Below are 22,133 nucleotides of genomic sequence, written 5' to 3'. Positions count from 1 at the left end.
CTCTTTCCTTTCAAACAGAAAAGAAAACAAAGAACTAAGCAAAACCTCCTCAAGCTGAAAAAAAAAATCAAACACCAATCTGCAATTTTCCTAGTTCTCCAATATATTTACTAACTTTTTAATCATAAAATAGGAAATACTTAGTTTCATAGCACATAATGGCTATACACCACAAGTCTGCCTTTTTCAATACCCTCATTTTACTTTATAGACTCATGTGTGACACAGATTAATTAGATTTGGAATATTTTTTTAAGCTTCCAGAAACACTACAAATGCAGCAGCTTGTTCCCCTACCAGCAGTTCTGAACTGTGTCTTTTATTTTCCTTAGCTCACTACAACACCTGCTATACATACAGAGAAACTCCCCCTTTGATTCCTTACATGACTCCCCCAAATTTGAGTGCTTTGAGAGGTTTTGTCAGCCTGGGCTATGCATGCCCCATCTCCAGTAAAGTGCTTCCAAAGTGCTCTGGCCTTCCTTTTCACCAGCCAAACTAAAACTAAGTGAAGCATAGGAGTAAATCAGAGAGAATTAGCAACTGAAAGACAAAAGAGGTAAGTAACTCTTTTAGAGTGACCATTAGAGGTGGATGTGCAGGACCTCTGTCCTCACCCTGTTAAGTTCAAGTCGTTGTCTTGCTAGATGCCCCTGAGCATTCATGGCTTTCTGAGGTGCCCATACACATCACCAGGTATAGCGTGCCAGCTGGTCTGAGCAAAGCCCAAACGGCTCCTAAAACTACTGTTCAGTGTGATAGCCTAAGAGAACCCTGCTCAGGGAATATTGCCAGTACTCTGGAGTTTGCTTTGTGCTGATCTTGAATGCCATGGAATTTTGGCACCGAGTTTCGCTGGACTGTGTGTTTGCAAGAAGCACTCAGTATGCTGTTACCACTTGGCTTAGATGTCCCTAAATTGGTTAAAGCTGTTCCTGATCCATTGACTGTACTTCCCACCCCGCCTGTCTGCCTGTCATGGGTCCACATAGAGGGAGGCCCTCAGAAGTCTTGCACAGAATACACAAATTGCTACTGGCTATTCATGTGCGAGAAGTTTTCTGAGGAACTGACTGATTTTACATTTGGCATCTCTAATATTAATTTCTCTTTTTCCTTCAACATCTGTTATAAAAATATTTCCAGTAAATTATTCATTTTCTTTTTCTATTTTTTAATTTTTTTCTGTCTTTCCTAATTAAATGTCAATCATCTCAGCACACGAAATTCTACATGCATTTTTGCAGATTTCATTATTGTGATTTAGTTATCATTCTGAGGTATTTGTTGGACAAATCTACACTCCTCCTCTTCGAAGATTTTTCACAGAATTACTTCAGTTTTCACAAACACATTCTTAGATTTTAACTGCTTGACTTTGTAAGACTAAAATAGAATTTAAAATGTTCTTTGCAAATAAACCACAAATAATCTAGTCATATTTCATGACTTAGAGTCATACATTAGGCACTTAATGATCTACCTGCACAAGTACTGAGAAATGAAATTGTGGATTAATGAAGCTATGGGTCATTAAGAATTCCAATAACTGATCTCTAAAACAACACTGATGTATCTAAACATATATGCATATGTTTTTCTTATATTAAAATTTCAGGGAGAAAGGAAGTCTCATAGGCTAGAATGATGAAAGCAAAAGAGGGAGAGCAAGAAGGGAAGGTGACAGAAGAACAGTTTCAAATGTACAAATACACCTGAGCATCCTTGAAGTACTCTGAAAAGTGCATAGGGATAAAAAAGAAAGTACAAAAAGCAACTGTGCATATAGATTAGCCCTTTTTCCTTCTCTATGAAATTGTCATGACCACACCTGCTGGTAAAGGCTCCTCAGGCAATTTCACGAAGTTGATAGATGATATCTAGCATGATATAGAAGTCTTTCATGTCTCTGCTGAGCCAGTCTTCCACCATGCTTTGGTGTCAGAGAAAAGTGGGATGATAGTAGAAGGCAGAAGCAGAGAACTTGTGGTGAGCTATCAGGCAGATATACACAGCTACGTTTTCATATTAATACATATTAACATGTGCATGCTTAACGTGCTCCCAAAAGTGCTAAAAGCCTCTGTAGCCCTTAAGAAGAACAATCTGTTGCCTTGTAACAATTTTTATCCTGGATAGCACTTAATACAATGTTTTAAACAGTGTTTGTCAGATACTTAGTATTACTTGCATATTAGGGATAAGAAAGGTGAGAGCTCTATCTCTGCCTTAGCAGCCCAGAGACGGAGGGGAACATGTAGCAAGGTATTCAAGCATATCTAATATTATGCATACAAGTACCACATGGAAGTAAGGTCGATCAATTTTGAGTCTTAATAACTAGATTGCATCCTAAATTCTTTTTTGAATTAGGCATTAAGTTGTTGTCAAAGCCAACACAACTCACAAAGTCAATGCAAACTTGAGCAATTCATCTCAATATGGAATAAAGTCTATGAACATTCTCATTCCTCGCTATTTTGGGGATGTGCTCATAATTAAAATCAGAGACTTTCGAATCAGCCTCATGGTTACATGAAACAGCTGCCTGAGAATCGTAAAATATCTTGCCCACCAATTATGCCTAACATGAAAGCATGGTACAGAAGGTTTCCTTCTGCAGCACTGTCCTTAAATGTACTCCACCAAATAAGCTATTCTTTGCAGAATCCTCCAAGACTATTAAAATGAGTTATTTAGATCTGAGGAAACATTCACTTCTTTGTGGCATGCCACAGTAAATGTGAAGAACCAGGCTAGAGAGCTACAAGGAGAGTATGCTCAAATCAGTAGAATGCCTGCCTAATGGAGCAGCTGCACAGACATTCACCCACATTAACTGTTCTACAACAAGGAACAGCCCAGCTAAGAATGAGAAATGTGTGGAAAATTCACTCATTGAAAATTCTTCTGTGAATGTCACAGACATTCCACAGTGACATTCTGGAATAGGAAAGTTTATGTGTATGTACATTTCCAGAATTTATTAAAAGTTCTGCACAAGGCGGGCTATCCACACTGGAACAGTGTGGATACAAAAACAGTTTGCAACACTAAACAGATACAGAGTTGAATGACAGAAACAAAATGGAGACCAAATTTGCAGGAAAGCAGTAAACTAACAAGTTCTCTTTCCAGTTTTTACTTTCTCTTCATGTAATTATTGCTTTAGTTAGCTTCATGGTAATAATTGCAACATTTGATTCAAAATTTCAGAGCCTTTCTTAGATTTAACAGCAGAAATAAGAACGAGGAAATTCTCCAGTTAGACATGGTGTTAGTTTGGCTCAATGTTGTAAATTGAGGGCCTGAGTAGTAAGGAATGAAATATATTATCATTATAGTAATGAGTGTTAATAGCTGCTTATTACCTTAATTGACTTACATAAGAGGTCTTTGATATCTATCTTCTTGAAATATTCTCTTTACCTTCTAACTATGCAATCTTACTAATGCTTTCTAAATATGGTGCATTAGAGAAGTACAACCATCAAGTAGTCCATTTACGGTCTATTTATTACATAAAAGTTTCTATCATTGGTAAAAGCCATCACTACTATCACCTGCCATATTGTTAAAAAGGCAAAAGCATCAATTTTTACACAGATGTAAGGGCACTACATGAAGGAATCAGTGCTGAAATGAATGCTTTCTTCCAGTACCTATAATTTTATGCTCTAGTTCCCTAGCTTTACAAGAAACACAAACAGTTCAGAGACAGATTTTGGGGATATCTCTTTTACAAGCATCTTAATAAAACAGTAACCCTGCCAAGTGAAAGTGATCCTTATCCAGGGCATAGCAGGTAATTGTTACTTGAGAAGCTCGGCAGGACTCCACAGAAGCAAACTTCACAAACTGCTCAAAACATTTAAAAAAATTTTCTAAGAACAAATGATCTTGATAGTTACATAACTCAGATGCTACATAAGAATATGACAGGACCAGCAACTGAGAACCCATCACCATTTGTTGTAAAAATAATGAGATCTTTTAGAATTACTTAATTAGGAGAAAATTTCTTGACCTTTTTCCAGCTTGACTGAAAAAACCCAAACAAACAACAAAAATAAAAATTTTTAAAAAAACAAAACAAAACAAAATACTTCAATTTCTATTTTATACATTATAGGCTCAGAAAAGCTTTCCACAACAAGATTAGGAGGGTTAGTATTAGCACGATACCATCCTTCTGATTCATATTCTGGATAAAATAAGCACTTCTTATGTGATTATAAGGATAATTAGATTTTCAAGATGCCTATGTAATTGGTGACAAAAGCAAAACAAAACCAGTCCTAGGCACTATAGCAACTCATAAGAACAAAATCACTATCTTCCATTTTCATATTATGGCCAAAGCCTAAGAAGTACAAAGTGAATTTTTCAGTAAATCAGCAGAAACCCTAACCTGTGTATATGTGCCAACTTTCTCTAATTAGTTATGTGACAGTACAGCTATAGACTCCAAAGAACAAAAGTCTAGACAGCATGGATATTATTACTATAGAATTTAGAAGAACCTGCTGCAGAATTCATTTAATCTTCCTGCAAAGGTTTGAGGGATTGAGGAATTCCAGGGGCCTTAATATAATATTCCACAACCCAGGCCCATTGCATAATATAGCTAAAGAAGGATATTTGGAGCCTGCCAGACTGAAGCACTGCAAAAGCAATAAATTGCAAAAGCAGAATTCTGTACAGGTCATATTTTCCACAGAAATCAATGTCTCCTTGATTCTTTGAAACACCATGCTTATAGGAGGATATATTCAGCTTGGTTAAGAAATATACCAAATAGAAGTTTTAACTTTCAAAGCATAGCTGTTCCCAGACCAAAGTCACCTGCAATTCTTGGCTGACAGGTTAGATTTCATTACAATGCCTACAGAAGAGCAAGTAGTACATAGCACACATACACACACATGGGATGAAGGATATTCTATTTTCCTGATAAAAGATCTGCACATCTCTTACATTTTCATCCATCTTTGAAGCCCTATTTACAGTTGTTGTTTAAAACTTAAATGTATGACACACAATAATAAATGAGGTGATAACATATCCTATCTGTTAAATTTATTGGAGTTGATACAACACGCAGCATTTTTGAGCCCAGTTTTTTAATTCTAAATGTAATTACAAACAGTTTAGTTAAATGACCAATCCTTTATCCTTTGTTTCTTAGGAAGATTCCTTGAAAATGAACATGAATGCAAATGAATTACGAGAACTTCGCTTTGTTTTCTCTCCTCCTCATGATTTCAAAAATAAGCAAGGGAAACAGGGAAACTGGAATTATTTACTGTTGTTCATCATGCATAAGTTTGGAAATACTATTAGAAAAACTAATAAACACCAAATTACCATCCTTTAAGACAAACAAAAAAGAAAAACACAAAACAAAACAAATGAAATAGAAAGCTTTTGTAAGAAATCCTGGGGTTTTATTAGGTGCTTCTGAAATGGAAAAATTGTTTGCTTTGCTTTACTTCTTTTTTGTGTTGGTTTTCTTTTTTTCTCCCAACACTGGAAGTTGGCCACTTCTCTGATGTTGATAGCTAGAAGGTTGACTCTATAAGTATTTTGCCTGGAACCTATTGCATATTTTGTTTTCTGTCCATTTATGTTAAACATTACTTTTTAGTCTGATGGTCACTAAACATTTAATGGGGCACTAGCAATTACTAAAGCTGATATATAATGGGAATCATTTCAGCTCTCTCTACATGAGCTAGTAGTGTAGTTCCACATGACAGTGGAAGAGGGTACCTCATTCACACTCCATGCCTTTGGGGGTGTTTTGCTTTAGGCTAGCTTCTCTATTCTACTTCAGCTGTACAGCAAGTTTGATCAGTCAGTGTAAGCTCTACCCATTCTGCTACTGTTACCTTCTTCAGGCAGCATGCACACAGATGAATGGCCTTTCTGCACTTGCATTCTTGGGCTTCCCATGCTTACAGATATGTGAGGGATGGTTCCTCATCTGAAGGCATCTGCAGGTTAAATCATATTGCTGTCAGGGTACTATCAGTCTATCTTTGACTGCTTGCTCAGGCTATTTAAAGGAATCCTATGCTGTATATAAGTGCCTGAGTACATGCCTAGTATCAAAATCTAAACCCTTTATTAACAAGTATTACTGCAAGGATTTAATCTCAAACTGTGTGCCACTAAAACTTTCATTAGCTTTAAAAGAGAATCTTATACATCATGTTTTGTCTAATTATACTCATTTACAGCACAGTGGCTAAAAATTTTTTTTATTGGTCTGACATGTGGGGAGTTCTGGAGGAAAAATATCTATAGGGAAATATCTGCATAAAGATTCTGTTAGTTATAAACTTACTTTAAAATACTTATAAAAAACTGCTGCATTGTTCACACCAACAGTACTAAATGAGGAGTGACAAATCCTTAAAGCTGGCAAACAATAAAAAGATCCCTATTATTTATCAAACATTTAAGCTAAAAACATATTTCAATGGATACAATTCAAAACTCTTTTACTAGGTGCCATGTACCAGTTTCTCACTAATTTATTCTTTTGGGTTTTTTTGTTTGAATTTTCATATGCTAATTTAGGAATTCTCTTCTTTGTACAAGCACTTACAAACCAGCCCTCCTTGCACTTTGCATTTGAAAACACAGAAGACATTAATTTTGAAAGACACATGTAAAAGTTTGAGGAATGTTGTGACAGCCTTTCATAAACAAGCATTTGCAAATTAGTCCCACTGATATCAAAAGATTTACTTCAGTGAGCAAGGGCTTAGAGTGTAAATGAAAGCCTCATAATTTGACAGTTAATAATAATAGAGTTTCTAGGCAGCATAATTTTATTATTTTAAGACACATTCACAGTTTAAATTTGCTTATCAAGCATTTGTACAAACCTGATGCTCAGTGCTTGCTTGAAAGCAATATAGTTTTTAACACCATATTGATTTCCATATTAATTAAGCACAATGTCAAATTTCAGATTAGCACTTACATTCAGGAATGAGCAGCAGGCAACTCCAAACTGGAATTTTCTCACAGAAAACACACAATCACCCCACTAGAGTTGGAAAATAGAACTCTGCTTTCAATGGGAGTGAATTACCTTAGAGATGCATCTGGTTTTTGGCAGTTGTGTTATGCTATATAAATTGGTTCAAGACCAAATATAAACAGTCATCTTCAACTAGTGGGTCATTAAAGCCTAAGATTTTGTTGCATTAATTTCTAGGTTCATTATTTCCACATTGTAAATTTCCATTCATTTTGAAGAGACTGAAGAGTGCTCCACTGCTCCTGTGATCAAATCATTGGCTTACTATGAGTTAAAATATCATTATTGCCCAAGATAAAACAGCCTTTGTGATGCATAGATACAATATTAGTCCTGACACTCTGAGCTGTGAATTCCAACAGGTATTTCTTTTTAGGTGCTTCCCATGTGTAAGATAATGAAGGTAAGAAATGTTATATGGAAAGTCTGTTGTGTATAGTTTTAAGTCTTAAACAGTTAAATCTAATGTCATGGCTAAATAACTTAATTTCTGGAATTTCCTGCACACAGAATAAGACACATTGTGTTATGTGTTTCTTCAGTGCCTATTGTGGTCTCAGGATACAGCAGGGTTACAGAAATACTAACAAAGAGATCCATGGAACCATCAAATATTACTCTGTGCTACCATAAATGAGAAAAACAGAACATTTAAGACACAACCAGGTGACTCTCAAGCAGGAGACAGGTTGTGGGAAACAGCACCAAAATTTAGAAATTGTAGCAGCCGTAACTGAGGGATGGATAAAGTCTTGTTAATGAAACAAAAAGGATGCTGTTTAGAGTGTAGAAAAACAGCATACAAAATGAACTACACAATGTTTTGCTTGGCTAGACTTTGAAGAACAGAGGTCACTTGGCTTGTTCAGCCTAGAGAAGAGGAGACTGAGGGGAGATCTCATCACTGTATACAGCTTCTTCACAAGGGGAAGCAGAGGGGCAGGCACTGATCTCTTCTCTCTGGTGACCAGTGACAGGACCTGAGGCAATGGTATGAAGTTGTGTCAGGGAGGGTTTAGGTTGGATACTAGGAAAAGGTTCTTTACCCAGAGGGTGGTTGGGCACTGGACCAGGCTTCCCACACCCCAGGGAAGTGGTCACAGCACCAAGCCTGACAGAGTTCAGGAGATGTTTAGACAATGCTCTCAGGCACGTGGTGTGATTCTTGGGGCTGTGTCCTGTGCAGGGCCAGGAGTTTGACTTTGATGATCCTTGTGAGTCTTTTTCAACTCAGGATATTCTATGATTCTATGATTCATTACAAATGTATATGGTACAGTACTTTGTTTAAACTTTGAGGTACATTCTAAATTCAACAAACACATTATAGCTAAAGATTCAGATAACTGAACATAGGTATAAATGAATTCATGGTGGTGTACAGTAAAAGAGAAAGCAGAAACCTATTCCAAACACAAAGACTGCAAGCTCCAAATTTAATTAAGAGACTTCAGACGAAATCTAAATCCCCAGCAACTACAAGAACAGCCTTGCAAGAATGTAACTGATTTCTCTGAATAAAGCAAGAGAAAAGAGGTGCAATCAGTTAAGTAAGGAAACCTAATCACTAAAGAAATTCAGAAATGTACAGTAATGCTAGAAAAGGCAGAAATGTTGCTGTTCTCAGTACTGAATGCTAAGATCCACCCTGTAAACTGACCCTACAGATAGCTGCACAATTTCTTTCTTGAGTCCAAAGCCATCTTTCTTCTTAGTGGGTCTCAGCTGGAATTCAAGCACTGACATGCCATGTCAGTATAGGAGATTTCATAAAACAATTTGGCAGAGGATCACTAGCACTACCTTCCTTTTTCATCCTTCCACACATGACAAAAACCCTCAGAGAAAAGTATTTTGAAGTCATTCTAGCAAATTCTGTTAAAGTTACATCCTCACGTCCATGAAGATTTCACATAAGTTTGACTTCAAGAAAAAAGTAGGGTTATTTTTTTTAATATCTTCAATTAATCTGCTAATTCTGATTTTTAAGTGCTAATTTCCATTTGTTATGTCTTCACCCAACTTGCTGACTCTTCCAACAGTTGCTCACCAAAAACTAATTACATTCTATCATATCCTTTCCTTTCACTTCTTCCTCTATAGGGCTTGAAAGAGCAGAGGGAATTGCAAATGCAACTGCAAGATAAGGATGGAGGAAGCTATTGCCGAGTAGGAATTATTTTGCCTTAATACAGTTACTCTTTGTTGTGACTTAAAGCAAAGTTTCATCTTTCTTTCTGAGTGACTCATAACCTTTGTGACAGAAGACTGACACAGCAGGAAATTTTCAGAACTATCGTTATATTAACTCCTTAGCCTATGGCCTTCTGTATTCCCATGGGAATGGTTTTAATCTCCATTAAAGATTTTTTTGAAGGATTTAATATTTAAAACTGTTTAAAATATAAAGGACAGCTATAAGATCATACATGTCAACATCTTCAGAAATAAAAGGCTCCCAGCACGTTTCTCTGTTATTCAACACGTTACTTAATGCAAATGATCATACCATCAACATTTACTTTCAAACAGCTATGTACAACCATTTCAGCACTTCTGAAACTTCAGGCAGATGCTTTTATTTAGCAATTGCACTGAGCAAAACAGACCAAACATCAATGTTTAGTTATTGTGCACTTCCCTCCCTGAAAACTTTTTAAATAGTTACACACTTTGCAAAAACAAGCTAGGGCCTGTTGCCTTAGTTTACATTACAATCTAAAATCACGTTTAAAACACCAAAACCTCTTGTCACACCATAGATAAGGCATCTGTGGAATTCATCTTCAAATGAAAAATAATGTCCCTCAGATGTGCAAACTGTATTGAGGACTACAGGTAAATTAGGCTGCAAATACCAAACATTGTACTGGTTTATCCATTAAACCAGAAAATTTCCATATTCAAAAGGCTCATGGGTCATCATGTCCATAGAAAAGAAACATAACAATTCTACAATGTTGCATTCAAAATTCATATTTCTTCTCGTTATACCTATGCAACTTCTCAAGCATATGTTCTGCTTATAGCTAGGATTACAACTGTGGACATTTATGGAGCACAGATGTTTTGTATATGAAGTGAGTTAACTACTGATCTGTACTTTCTTATTTTTCAGCTTTAATTTAAATTTGACAGTTTTAACTGTTGTATAACAATATTATAAAAGAAACTCAATAGTCTAGATCTAGAGAAGCTTCATTATTAGCCTGTAAAAATAATCATTGACATAAGGATTCTACCTAGAAAGGCCTCATGACTGGCAGTCACATACTTCCTTAGCGGCACTTTGCCCTTCCTATATGTACTTCTTGGCCAGTAAATGATGGAAACATATATGTCCTTATTGCCAAAGTATGTTCCATTTACTGGAAAGAGTAATAAGTGGGATAAACACTATAACGGATTCATATTACACAGAAAACTTTCCAGGTCCTTCTCCCCTTCTCTCAAATACTGTTAGCATGGACAAATATCTGCAAGTGTTTAAGAGAGACAGAAATAAAGAGATTCAGTACCATACTATACAACTTTCCCTGATTAATTCTCCTAAATATCTCAGGTATCTCAACATTAGGCAGAAAGACAAAAAAAAGCAAGTTCCTTCCAGATACAACATAATCTAAAGGACAGAAAAATGTGTGAAGTCTTCCAACAATACTCTTCCCTGTTTTACTTCTCTTTTATTTCAGCCTATCCTAACAGGTTCTAGAAATCAAAGTTTTATCAAAACATTACAGTAATTTATGACCTAGAAAACTTATTCTGGTTTGCCTTAAGCACTTCACTCAACACTCCATTCCACTCATTCACTTCACTCAATTCCATTTATTTGTTATTGATTTGTACCTCAAAAACTTCTTCATCCAGAATCCTGGTTCCAAAGACAGTGATGCCATTGGTGTCCACAACTGTTTTGTCACTTCTGTCAAGTGGTTTTGTAGTTTTTTTGTTACAGTCAACAATCATCGTAACACTCTTTTTCTCCACACTAATAGCTACTCGATGCCACCTATTAAAAAAACCCAACATCATTCTACTGTAATTTATGCTTTTAAAACTAGGTCACTGTGTTCTTATCAAGACAGTTTATAGCAGATGGTGCACCAATTAATTCACAGATAAAATTTTAAGTGTCTCCATTTATTTCCTTCTTTCACAAATACACAAATGCACACAATGTTTTGACTATTTCCTATATGCATTCTGCTCCTTAGCACAAAGGAATCCGATCCACAGACTGTTGTGAATATCCTATGCAAGATGAAGTTCAAGATGACCTTCTCTGAAACTTTACCCAGGGAACATCAGCAAACTCACATTAGAAGCAACTGCACTGTTTACATTTTAACAGATTGACTGATCTAACAGCAGATTTTATTTTTATGAATGTGTTTGATTTTCCAAATTACTTAAGGAATTAGTTGTGCAAATATAACTAACCCAGAAGGTTATTCTTTATTATTTACATTTTACTACATTTTCTATCTGATCAACTACCAAAACGTTACCCTGTTCTTTAGTGTATTCAAATGTATCCCATAGCTATAGAGATTTCTCAAACACATACAACAGTTCCAACAGATGCTTTTCCAGATACACACACTCAAAAATGCTTGCACTATTCCTGCAACAATGGCCTTGCCTACCCAATACTCACCAAAAAGTGAATGAAGTGACTCAGAATACCGACAAGTGATTTTATTTTAAAGCCATTTGAGAATAAAGTTTCATAAGATTTTCCCAACTCTATGTTCTTTATGAGACTTTATTAATAACCATGACAGACCACATTAATTTAGTGAGCCTCTCTGCTATGACAACTTAAATATGTAAGAGCAAGAGCAGGCCACTATGTAGTCCAGCATGGAGCAAAATGTTAAAGAATCTTTGATAGACCAGGTCAAAAAAGTATGTCATATTAGTGACTGGTTGAGGAAGGCTGGAATCAAATTATTTTAGTTGGCATTTGTGGCTCTAGGTTGCCTAATCAGAGAGACAGCTTAGATCTTTGTTACAAAGAGCTTCTGTATATCAAAAGGAACACCTTGAGGCTAATGGAATCTGACTGCTAAACAGTATCACTGAGCCAGAACTGTAATTCCATGTTTTTTCTGGAATGCAGTGTAACATTATCATTATAAAAGCAAACTGGCCATGCATCCACAGGCACATTACACTGTTCACACTCTTTAGATACATCTCATTTTGAGAAGATGACTATTGTCCTAGATCCTTCATAAAATAGCTGAGTTAGAAGAAAATAGTCGGCCTATCTTTTGAAAGCATGTAGGAGCTGAAAATATTAAATCATAGCTCACTGAGGATAGGATAGGCTCCAGTTGATTTAGAAGTTGTATAATCTCACTGCACAAAATTGTACCCAACCAAGTTCATTTTGATTTCTTAATTTTTGTCAGTTTCTCAACATTTTGGGTGAAATTCTGGAATCTATGTCAAAGTTTTGTTATTAGCAGAAGTCAATTTAAAAAAGGAAGTTTGCTGCTTTGTTTTATCACTCCTTTTGCTAGGGAAAAGCATCCAGTTTATGTTTCACTATATAATTCCACGGTCTGGCAATACAAGGCTAAGAATACAATCACTTTTTTTTTTGTTTGTTCTTTATTGCTTTATAAACATCTTTCACTGTAGTTCAATTTTTGCCTTTTCTTACTGATTTATTTTCTTTTGCTTTAGCAAAATTTATTTCTGTGTATCTCTGAAGACTGTGGTTGCTCTTCCTGGACTGCAACACAATAAATAAAAAGCCTTTGAAAGAATGAATGTCCTTTAACAAGCACTAGAATGACATTCCCAGAGAATGACTGCTTGTCTATAAAGGGTAGTTAGCCACAAAAAATTAACAACTGCATTAATTACACTATGGGTGTTGAGATTAGTTCCTTCACTGGAGGTGCAGTACAACTCCTTGCACCACTTCAGATTAATTATCCAGTTTAATCTTCCCTGATTTCCTTATACATGGATATCTCAAACCATCTTCTTTATCTGCTGTTTTGGCTAGGGATAGGAGAAATTCTATACTGTCTTGCATACTTCTCTTCACTCTGCCCACCACCTTCAAAAGCACAGTTCTTCCAGTATGACTACTCCTTAAGACTTTTTGAAAACAGAGTTTCTTTTTATGTTGCGCAGGAAGAAACTTCATAGGTTTAGTTTTGGTGAGTTTAACTTCCATGACTATTACCTCACTCTTCATTTTCAGAAATATCAAATGATGCCGGAACTGTATTCTGCTGCAAAAGTTCTCCGATTTTGTACCATGGCAGTCCAACTAGCTAGAACCTGCATTACTGATTTATTTAAATATTTAAGAAAACCGTTTGTAAATACCAAAATCACCTACACAGTGGCCTGCAGTACTGGTTTTCACTATAAAATCTTACACTTACTTGCCATCAGCGATGTTGACTGTTCTGAAAAGAGGATAGTCTTCTGGGGCAGGTTTTCCATTTTGGTCTTCAAAGAGAAAGACAGGGGATCTACCGACTTCAACACCTACTTGCTGAATTCCTTGCTCATTGTAGATAGACAAAAGGAAAGACTGGATACCCTTTTTAGGTTTTACTGTCATTAATATTGAAAAATCTTCTGGAAAATCTCCACCTGTAAACAAAATGATATATACAGTTATAAATTCAGAGAAGTTGAAACCATTCTTGAAAAGTTTACATTTTTTTTATAAGCACAGAGAATGCAGTATAAACTGTTTGGGTTTTCTAATTCCCAAAAATAAGTACCTAAAAATAACATTAGGAATATTTTGTTTTTCTATTTTGCTTTCTGGTTGTACTTTAATTCCTGAAAGATATAACTTCATGATTCTTAAAAATGTAACTTGGAAATCATACAATCATAAAATGTGTTTGGTTGAAAGGGATCTTAACACTCAGCTAGTTCCATGGGCTGGGATGCCACACACTAGACCAAGTTGCTCAGAGCTCCATCTAACCTGGACTTCAACACTTTCAGGGTTGGAGCATCCACAACTTCTCTGGGCAACCTGTTCCCTAACATCTAATCTCTTCTCCTTTACTTTAAAACGGTTCCCCCTTGTCCTGTCACTACCTGCCCATATGAGCAGTCCCACTCCCACTATTTTTAAGTGCCCTTTAAGTACTGCAAGGCCAGAATGAGGTCTCCCTAGAGCCTTCTCTTCTCCAGGCTAAATAAACTCATCTCTCTCATCCTGTCTTTGTAGGAGACATGTGTCCCAATATATGAAAGAACTATGATAGTTTCACATTCATTATTTTTTTTATTCATCTTCTTTTTAGCAATCTTCTAATTTAAAAGTGCATTACAATTTCACTCAACAAAATAAGCATCTGTACTATAGCAAATACACTTCCAGCACTTCAATAGCCCTTGATAACCACTTATTTCAGTTTCCCTCTCACAACATATATTTGAATCTTTCTATAATTATAGTGCATAACATTGAAAAAAATACATATTTAGTTTTATTTAATGGCAGATATAGGCAAAAACAAAGAATGTTAGTTTTCATTTATTCCATGATGCTTTCTCTTTGAAGTAAGTAGAGATGATATATCAAACACTGTTTCTACCTTTATAACTAAAAATAAGCAAAATTAAAAGTAGATATAGCTTGTTTATAAAGGAAGTACTGAGGTTTGTACTCAGTACTGCTCCCCTTGAATTGTGGTAAATCTGCATTTCACTCGATGTGAAACTCTATTAGATTTAACAACAAATGAAGTGTAAGACTGAGTTCTAAAATTCTGAATATACTCTGGATCTGTGTGGGTGCAGCTGCAATTTGACATACAAGAAATAGATAAATAATAATGACTTCAGCAACGAATATGAGTGCAACTTTGTGTGCATAAGAGTGGATAAAATATTCTTAGACATTTTAGTAATATAATAGAATAAACTTTCATGAAATAATATGTTGCATTTTTGCAATGAACAGAAGTATGTGAGCCTGCATCAAACACAGATTTAGGAATTTTTTCTTCCAATGGAGAAAATAGAAGATTGCTTCCAAAACAGGTATTGTGGGAAAACTCTGAAAAGATTCTACAGTCTTCCATGAGACAAGTTATTACTACTTTAGTTACAATATGAAAACAAAATGCATACAATTTTTCTTGCTCTTTAAATGACAATTTCTAAACTAGTCTTACAGTTGTTACATGGTCTGCTGCAATGATGTTTTATGTGCTTTCTACTGGTTTTTAACTTTTCTTCAGAAGCTTGTGGAAACACTGTAGTAATATAGACCACTTCAGCGCTAGTTTTGACAAATTATTTTGAAGGGATCAAAGCTCAATAAATATAAAACGTTTCATTTACTCTGGTGAATGACTGGTAAAGTTTTTTCATGACATGGTAAAGCAGATTCAGTTAAACTGTACATTACACCTCTTTAATGTCAGAGCCAATAGATGACACAAAATGGAAAAGAATGACTGTAAACAAGGGACAAAGAAACTATTTAAAAAGCACTGAACACTTGCCCTGTCTGCATTGTTAAATGGAAGGATATGCTGAAAATGCTTAAGGCAGGTGATACTAATTCAGCTAGTCTAGGCATGCGCTCTTCAAACAGGCAACAACCCATGGAAAACAAGCTGGGAGCTTTCTAAGAAAGGTGACTGAAAATGAGTCATGTGCCTCAGTTCAATAGTTTCTGCCATCGCTGCTATGACGTAATATTTCCAAATGTTTTATCTTGAATCTACTTTGTATAATTGTAAGGAAATTTCTTCCAGGCAGTTTTGACTAAAAATAATAAAATAATAAATGACATTCTAACATGTAAAACCTTATGTATCACTATGTAGATACAGTTCTTGGACACATACCTTATCAAATCTTCTCAAATACTTTAAAATTTCCAGTTTATTGAACAAGAACAACTGGAGGGAAAATTTCTAGAAAAATCTTTGTACACATCTGGGTTGTAATTCCTATATGCTTTTGTCAAAGCTAACCAAGAGCATGGTAACAAACATTATAACAAAAAAAATCTAAGCAGTTATCTTTACAATTATATAATGCCTTCCAGTCAGTGAAAAAAAAGTTATTACATTCTGTGAAGGTGGCAAATATTATTAAATTAATTTTTAAAAGATGGCTATATTGATGGATATATTGTACTTCCAGCTGAGTTACAGGAGTCAGATGAAAGCAAGGATGGGATGCATCACAACTTTTATTGTTTAGCTAAAATGATGTCTCACAACTTGACCTTATCTTGGATATCTTCTATAGTCTTTCCATTGCCACAGAGCACTAAGAAAAGGGACATAATCCCTCCAATATCTTCAAGAATAATCTGAAAAAGGAGGGATTCTTGTGGTAGAGAGGATACTTGTTCCACATGATTCAAAAGGAAGTAATTTCCACAATCACCTCCAAAAAATTGTTTCAATGTTTTTACTAACATAAAGGATTGCAGGACATTTTCCTGTATTAAGCAAAGTTTTGTGGTGGCTTCTTTTTCAACTGAGTGAGCAATGCTTTTTGTCTCCTGCACACAGAAGTGTTGCAACAGATTGGTAAAATAAAGCAAACTCCAGTTGTAAAGCAGGAACTGAAAGCATTAATAAAAAGTGTGCCTAAATTAAGACAGTCAAAGGCTATAGAAATTTAGATGTTAGCCAAAAACATGAGATGCCTATTTGTTCTGGCATTCAGGAATCATATGAAGTTACTACTGCAGCTGCCAGATCTACACTTTATGCTACAACTTGATTCATGAATAAGTTCAAGTCAACCCAAGCTCTCAGACTTCCAGTTCTAGACTTTGATTTAGCAGAAGGTACTGTTGTAAGCTTTAAAAAATACCCGTGATTACAAGCCAGTTTAATCTTCTGTCCAGTTGTATTTGAATACTCATTTAAAGCTTTTTGTTGTACCATTTGGCTTCAGTGACACACATTGTAAAACTCAAGACTATATTGGTGCCAGCTTATTACCCTGTGCAACTTATGCACTTTTTCAACAGTGACTCATTTTTGCATTTTTTAAAGAAAGAGAAGTCCATATTCTGCTACCCTTACTTAGCTGAAGTAGTAATTAATTATACACAGTCACATTAATATCAGCAACACACTATAGACTGTAATGTGCCATTCAGTGAATGATTATTTCAGCTGGATAGCTCTGTTAACTACATGCAACTTAGTTGAGAGGATATATTAAAACCTGAAGAACTGTGTTAAAAAATAATACAAATATTATATCGGTATTGAATTTTGCTTTGATCTTCTTCCACAAATAATAAAGTTATGAGTTAAGAGAACATGTAAGTTATGCTCAAACTGTGTATAGCAATTTCCCATGTTGCTCTGGGAAAACACTATTACTACAGAATAATGCACATTTTACCCTTTTAGAGCTCCTGGGTAATATCTATAATGATCACTACTTTGAAAAATCAAAAAGAAAGTTTTATTCTTTGCCAACATCTAATCTGTATGTTTACAGACAGACTTGTTCAAACTCTGCATGATGTGTCCAAGCAGAAATATTAACTATTCCATGGTTTAGGTTTTTGATATTCTTACTATCATTTTCCTCAACAGTCTGAGTGACAAGTGACAGCAAAATAATGGAATAAAAGTCTCTCCTCAACATTGAAAGAATCTTTCACAAAATTTGACTATGTCATTTTAGAGAAATTTGAGAGAAGATGGAATCACATTACCAGCTACCCACAACTAGCCTCGTTTAGCCCCCAAATACTCAGATACTATGAGGTAATTCTTAACAGATGGTACTTCTGGGAATGATTTTGCAATGACCAACCACAACTCATTCCTACCATGACAGCATCACTCCAGGAAGTACTACTGCTTTTAAATGGACTACTGAAACTGCAGGAAACTTGCCAAAGTCACCAAATAAGGTTTCCATCAGATAGTACCATGAAAGAATAGGTAATATCACTTACAAGTCAGTTCTGCGGGTGACAGAATTTGATGAAAAGCTGTATAACTGAAACCAATAAAATTTGATTGATTCAGTGGATAAAGAGCCCATCCTGTCAGTCGCATGCAGGCCAAACTCTAGGGACAACAGAAGTGATTTGCTGTACTGATGGACTACATGCTGTGCTTTAGGTACCATAAAAACATAGGCAGGAAGGTAAATCACAAAAGTAATAGCTTTCTGACAATCTTACCTGGGTACAGCTGCTTTGTTGGGGCACTCAGCTGTGCAGTTTTTGAAACTCTGTAAGCGACATCTGATCCTTTTGAATTCCTTCTGTTTGTGCAAAATCCTGCTGTTCTTGATACTCCTTCTGGTGAATTGTGAAATTCTAATGCTTTTAGCACATCAACAGGCTCAGCTGAGAAAGAAAAAAAAAAAAAACAAACCAAAAAGAATTACTCATCTTGCACCTCTACAGTATGCAGCATCCAAAAAGGATATTGATTTCATTGCAAAAGTGTATGTGTAATCATAATAGCTGCATCCTATTTTGATTAATTGCACATTACTCCCACACCAGAATATGATTTTAGCAGGATTATTCATTTTTAAATGTGTAAGAGTTCATCCCATCCAGTGTGATTTCTATGATCAGATTTTCAAACTACTTGATTACATACTGAAAAAATCACCATTTTGGAAATGCTGAGAATCTTGGTGACTGAAACTTACAATACATACTCTTAATGAGTGATTCTTAAGAAGTGGAACTGATTTTCAAAGTGTACACAATTTTCAGAAGCATTCAACTCTTAATAATCTGCTACCAGAAAAATCACCTGTCGCTAACATTAAAATATATTCTGATTACATGTAACTGGTTTCTCACACACAAAGTGATAAGGAAACAGCTAAATTAATTTCTCACTCAGAGAAAGAAAAATGTACCTGCTTTGCCTGCAAGGACTGAATGGACTGAATCACAGTCTTTCGTTATTTCCAAAATAAATGCAAATGCATGTGGTTTGTACTTTAGAGACCAAGTACAATAAGACTGCATTTATGCTCAGTGTCTAACAATTAATATTGAAATCCAGAGCTGTTACTGCATTGACATTGATGCAAATTAAAACAAACAAACAATATATAAACACTCTCTATATAAAGTCAATAACAAAGCCTCAATCTATAGAAGTTCTCCACGGGAAAAGGACAAAGTACTGAATGGACAAAGACTTCAGCAGAGGCAGTGAGAGAACATAGTTTGCATACTGCATATCTTTTCTGTTAAGAAAAATTGGGGTGCTCATTCTCACACTCCCTACAGATCACATTTGCTAATGTGCTTTTTTGAGAGGAAACAATTTCAACAGATGTTTTTTCCACAGTTACCTTTCAGCAGTTTTTATGCTGGCAAACTCATAATCACTTTATTTGGAAAGACAAAGTTTTACATGACTTTCACTGTTAAAGCTTGGTAAATCTGACCCTACTTCACATCTCTGAACTGCACTGTGTCATTAACTATAGCTGATTTGCTGTCTCTTATCATTCACTTTACATGTCAACAAATATCAACAAAATTCACTGCACGTGAATATTCAACTATTTAAACAACTACATGCAAGTGTAAGAGTGTGAAAACACGGACAAAGTGATATTTGAATCACAGTCACTAAGGGAAACACCTGTGCCTTCTTTTCTTACTATTTGTACAGTTCTAGGCAGCGCTACTATTTTTCTGTCACTGTAGTATCTCAGATCTCATTTTAGTATGCTCACTATCAAAAACAGATGTGAACAAAGTTTAACTAGCTCATCCTATTCATCTCATGACACAGCCACATATGAAGAACTTAACTTTGTGGTTAGACCAATCTTTGATTCTCTTTAAAAACAAAACCTGTTATTTTCTCAATCAGCATAGAACACATATAACTTCTGTCTTAAAATATATTCACAAGAAAATGCTTCTGAACTTCTATAATTTTCTCACATCTTGCAATTTCTCATTTCCTTTTAATCAGATCATATTATCACATATAAACCAAAAAGCCAGTGTTTGTTGCAAGCTAATACATTATGAATGAATGCTACAATACACAACTAAATTTACTGAAAATCTGCATCCTGCATATTCAAGAAATTATGTGTAAACATTTTCAAAAGTTTCAATAGTGTGCAAACTCTGAAATATTAGTCTTACCTCTCTGTTGAGCATGGACTAAATAATTTTAATGGATATAATGTATTTTCTATGCCATACTGAAGGAACTGCCACACTTTTTTACTGGTAACTGATGGCTATTTTTTCTGTCCCTATAATCATTTAAACCAGTACAGTAATGAAGAACCAGTCACTAGAAATATTAGTAAAAATTCCAATTCACTGTATAAGTCAACCACTGCAACATTCCTCTTTCCTTTGCTCTTTTCTGTAATTTGTACCAGATTCTTCATTATTTTTTAGAATAATGGCTTTTCTTTGCCTGGCTGACTAGGAGACTATTCACCCATAAACAAGATTATTCATTACTCCCTGCTAGTTCTGCTGCTAAAAAACTTCCAGACACGGAACAGAATAATAATAGAACAATCTTCAAACAACGAATTCCAGATAATAACAAACTTTCTGCGAATAGTCCATTGCTGACTATTTGTTTATTTCTAAAACTGTGATTCACAAAACATAAAATAGCTGAAGGACTAGTCAGTTTACAAGAATTTCTAGAAATGCAATTTGTTATAGAAGTGACAAGTTAGATGAAATTACAAGTTATAGAGAACTGACAAATTATATGAAGTAATTTATGCAAAAAGGTAATTAGTCTATCTCCAAAGATAACATGGCTGACCTAATAAATACATATGTATCTCAAGTGACAGAAACTGCTTCCTTATTTTATATCGAAGGTTTCAGATAGCCACTTCAACCAACAGTTAAAAAGTAAAGAAGGTCTTTAGAAGTCTTTCGACAACACAGGCAGGTATGTACAAGATTGAATATGCTTCTTCATAAATATCTGGTTTTGATAGATACCTCATATTGTTCAGTGCGTGCACTAAACAACCTGAGTTTGTCTCTCTTCCTCATACATGTTCTTGCAACATTCTTGTCTAGGTCAGTATTTAATCTGGGACTGACTCATCAAAAACCCAGATTAGGATGCAACCTATCCTATACCTCAGCTGAGAGGTAGGAGGCCTGGAATTCTCCTCACAGCCGTTACTGTTGCCTCATGGTGTAAAGAACTACTCCCTACACTCCTCCTGTGTCATACACAGGGCTACCATATACTGAAGTTTCTGCAAAAAAAAACCCTCTTTTTGCCAGTAGAAATTTTGCATTGGTGAATTTAATTATTGTTTTACGGTTTCTGTAATGACAGCAACCTAGTTGGAACAAATGTTCAGTAGGCTTGACCATGCTGCCATTACGTTAGCCTCAAAATTCTTGATGAGCTCACTGTGCACGCTCAGATAATCTGCTCAGTGCCTCTACAGAAAGCACTAGATGCCATTCCCACAGACCACACACATGTAGGAATACACTCAAAGATAAACTGCTGTGGAAAAACTGCAGCACTTAGGCCCTAACTGGTTAGAGGTGACCTGTTTAAAGTGCAAAGGACAATGAGAAGTCCTCACACAGCCAACACTGGCCTGCTCAGGAGACCAGGGAGAGAGGTAGGAAGAGAACTCCAGCCAAGGAAGAGCATAGTCTGGAAGCTATCATCTGAAACTGTGGCTTCTCTCTACTAGGTTCAGTAGGTTCTACAATGCTCAATGTCACTGCACCCCGAGAGCTTCAGTTGTTCCTGAAAACTGTCTCCTCTCTAACATGCGGCTCCCACACGATTTCTGGGAATGCTAAGAAATAACCAGAAAGAGCACCAGTGCTAAGGGCATGCAGTTTGCTTGTTTGTGTGGTCCACAAACTAAGATTACAGCTTGCATTTATATGGGGCAACATTAATGTAACCCACATGTTGACAGACCAAGGGTCTCTCACAAGACCTTCTTTATGGTGCATAAAGCAGCTTGTCTAAATGATTTTACTTTCCAGTATAATTTCCTTGGATAGTTTTCTCATAAAAGAAGTAAAGAAAACTTCAGATTAACATTATAGGATGTAGTGCTTTTCTGTCCT

General features: G+C 35.6%; 1 protein-coding gene across 1 annotated transcript in view; it reads right to left on the bottom strand.

The window, feature by feature from the left end:
• The window catches only part of COL11A1 (collagen, type XI, alpha 1), a gene marked incomplete at its 5' end in the record, with an annotated part of 124,448 nt that extends 106,047 nt beyond the window's left edge, over window positions 1–18,401 (bottom strand). The window contains 3 exons of the mRNA XM_009072143.1: window positions 10,904–11,066; window positions 13,468–13,681; window positions 18,234–18,401. Of these exons, the coding sequence (XP_009070391.1) occupies window positions 10,904–11,066; window positions 13,468–13,681; window positions 18,234–18,401 (545 nt within the window). The remainder of the gene's footprint in view (window positions 1–10,903; window positions 11,067–13,467; window positions 13,682–18,233) is intronic.
• Window positions 18,402–22,133: the final 3,732 nt, after the last annotated feature.

The sequence above is a fragment of the Acanthisitta chloris genome, unplaced genomic scaffold (genome assembly GCF_000695815.1).
Source record: "Acanthisitta chloris isolate BGI_N310 unplaced genomic scaffold, ASM69581v1 scaffold7503, whole genome shotgun sequence".
Classification (NCBI taxonomy): domain Eukaryota; kingdom Metazoa; phylum Chordata; class Aves; order Passeriformes; family Acanthisittidae; genus Acanthisitta; species Acanthisitta chloris.
Note: the sequence above shows the minus strand (reverse complement) of the source record. Positions and strands in the feature narration are given on the sequence as shown.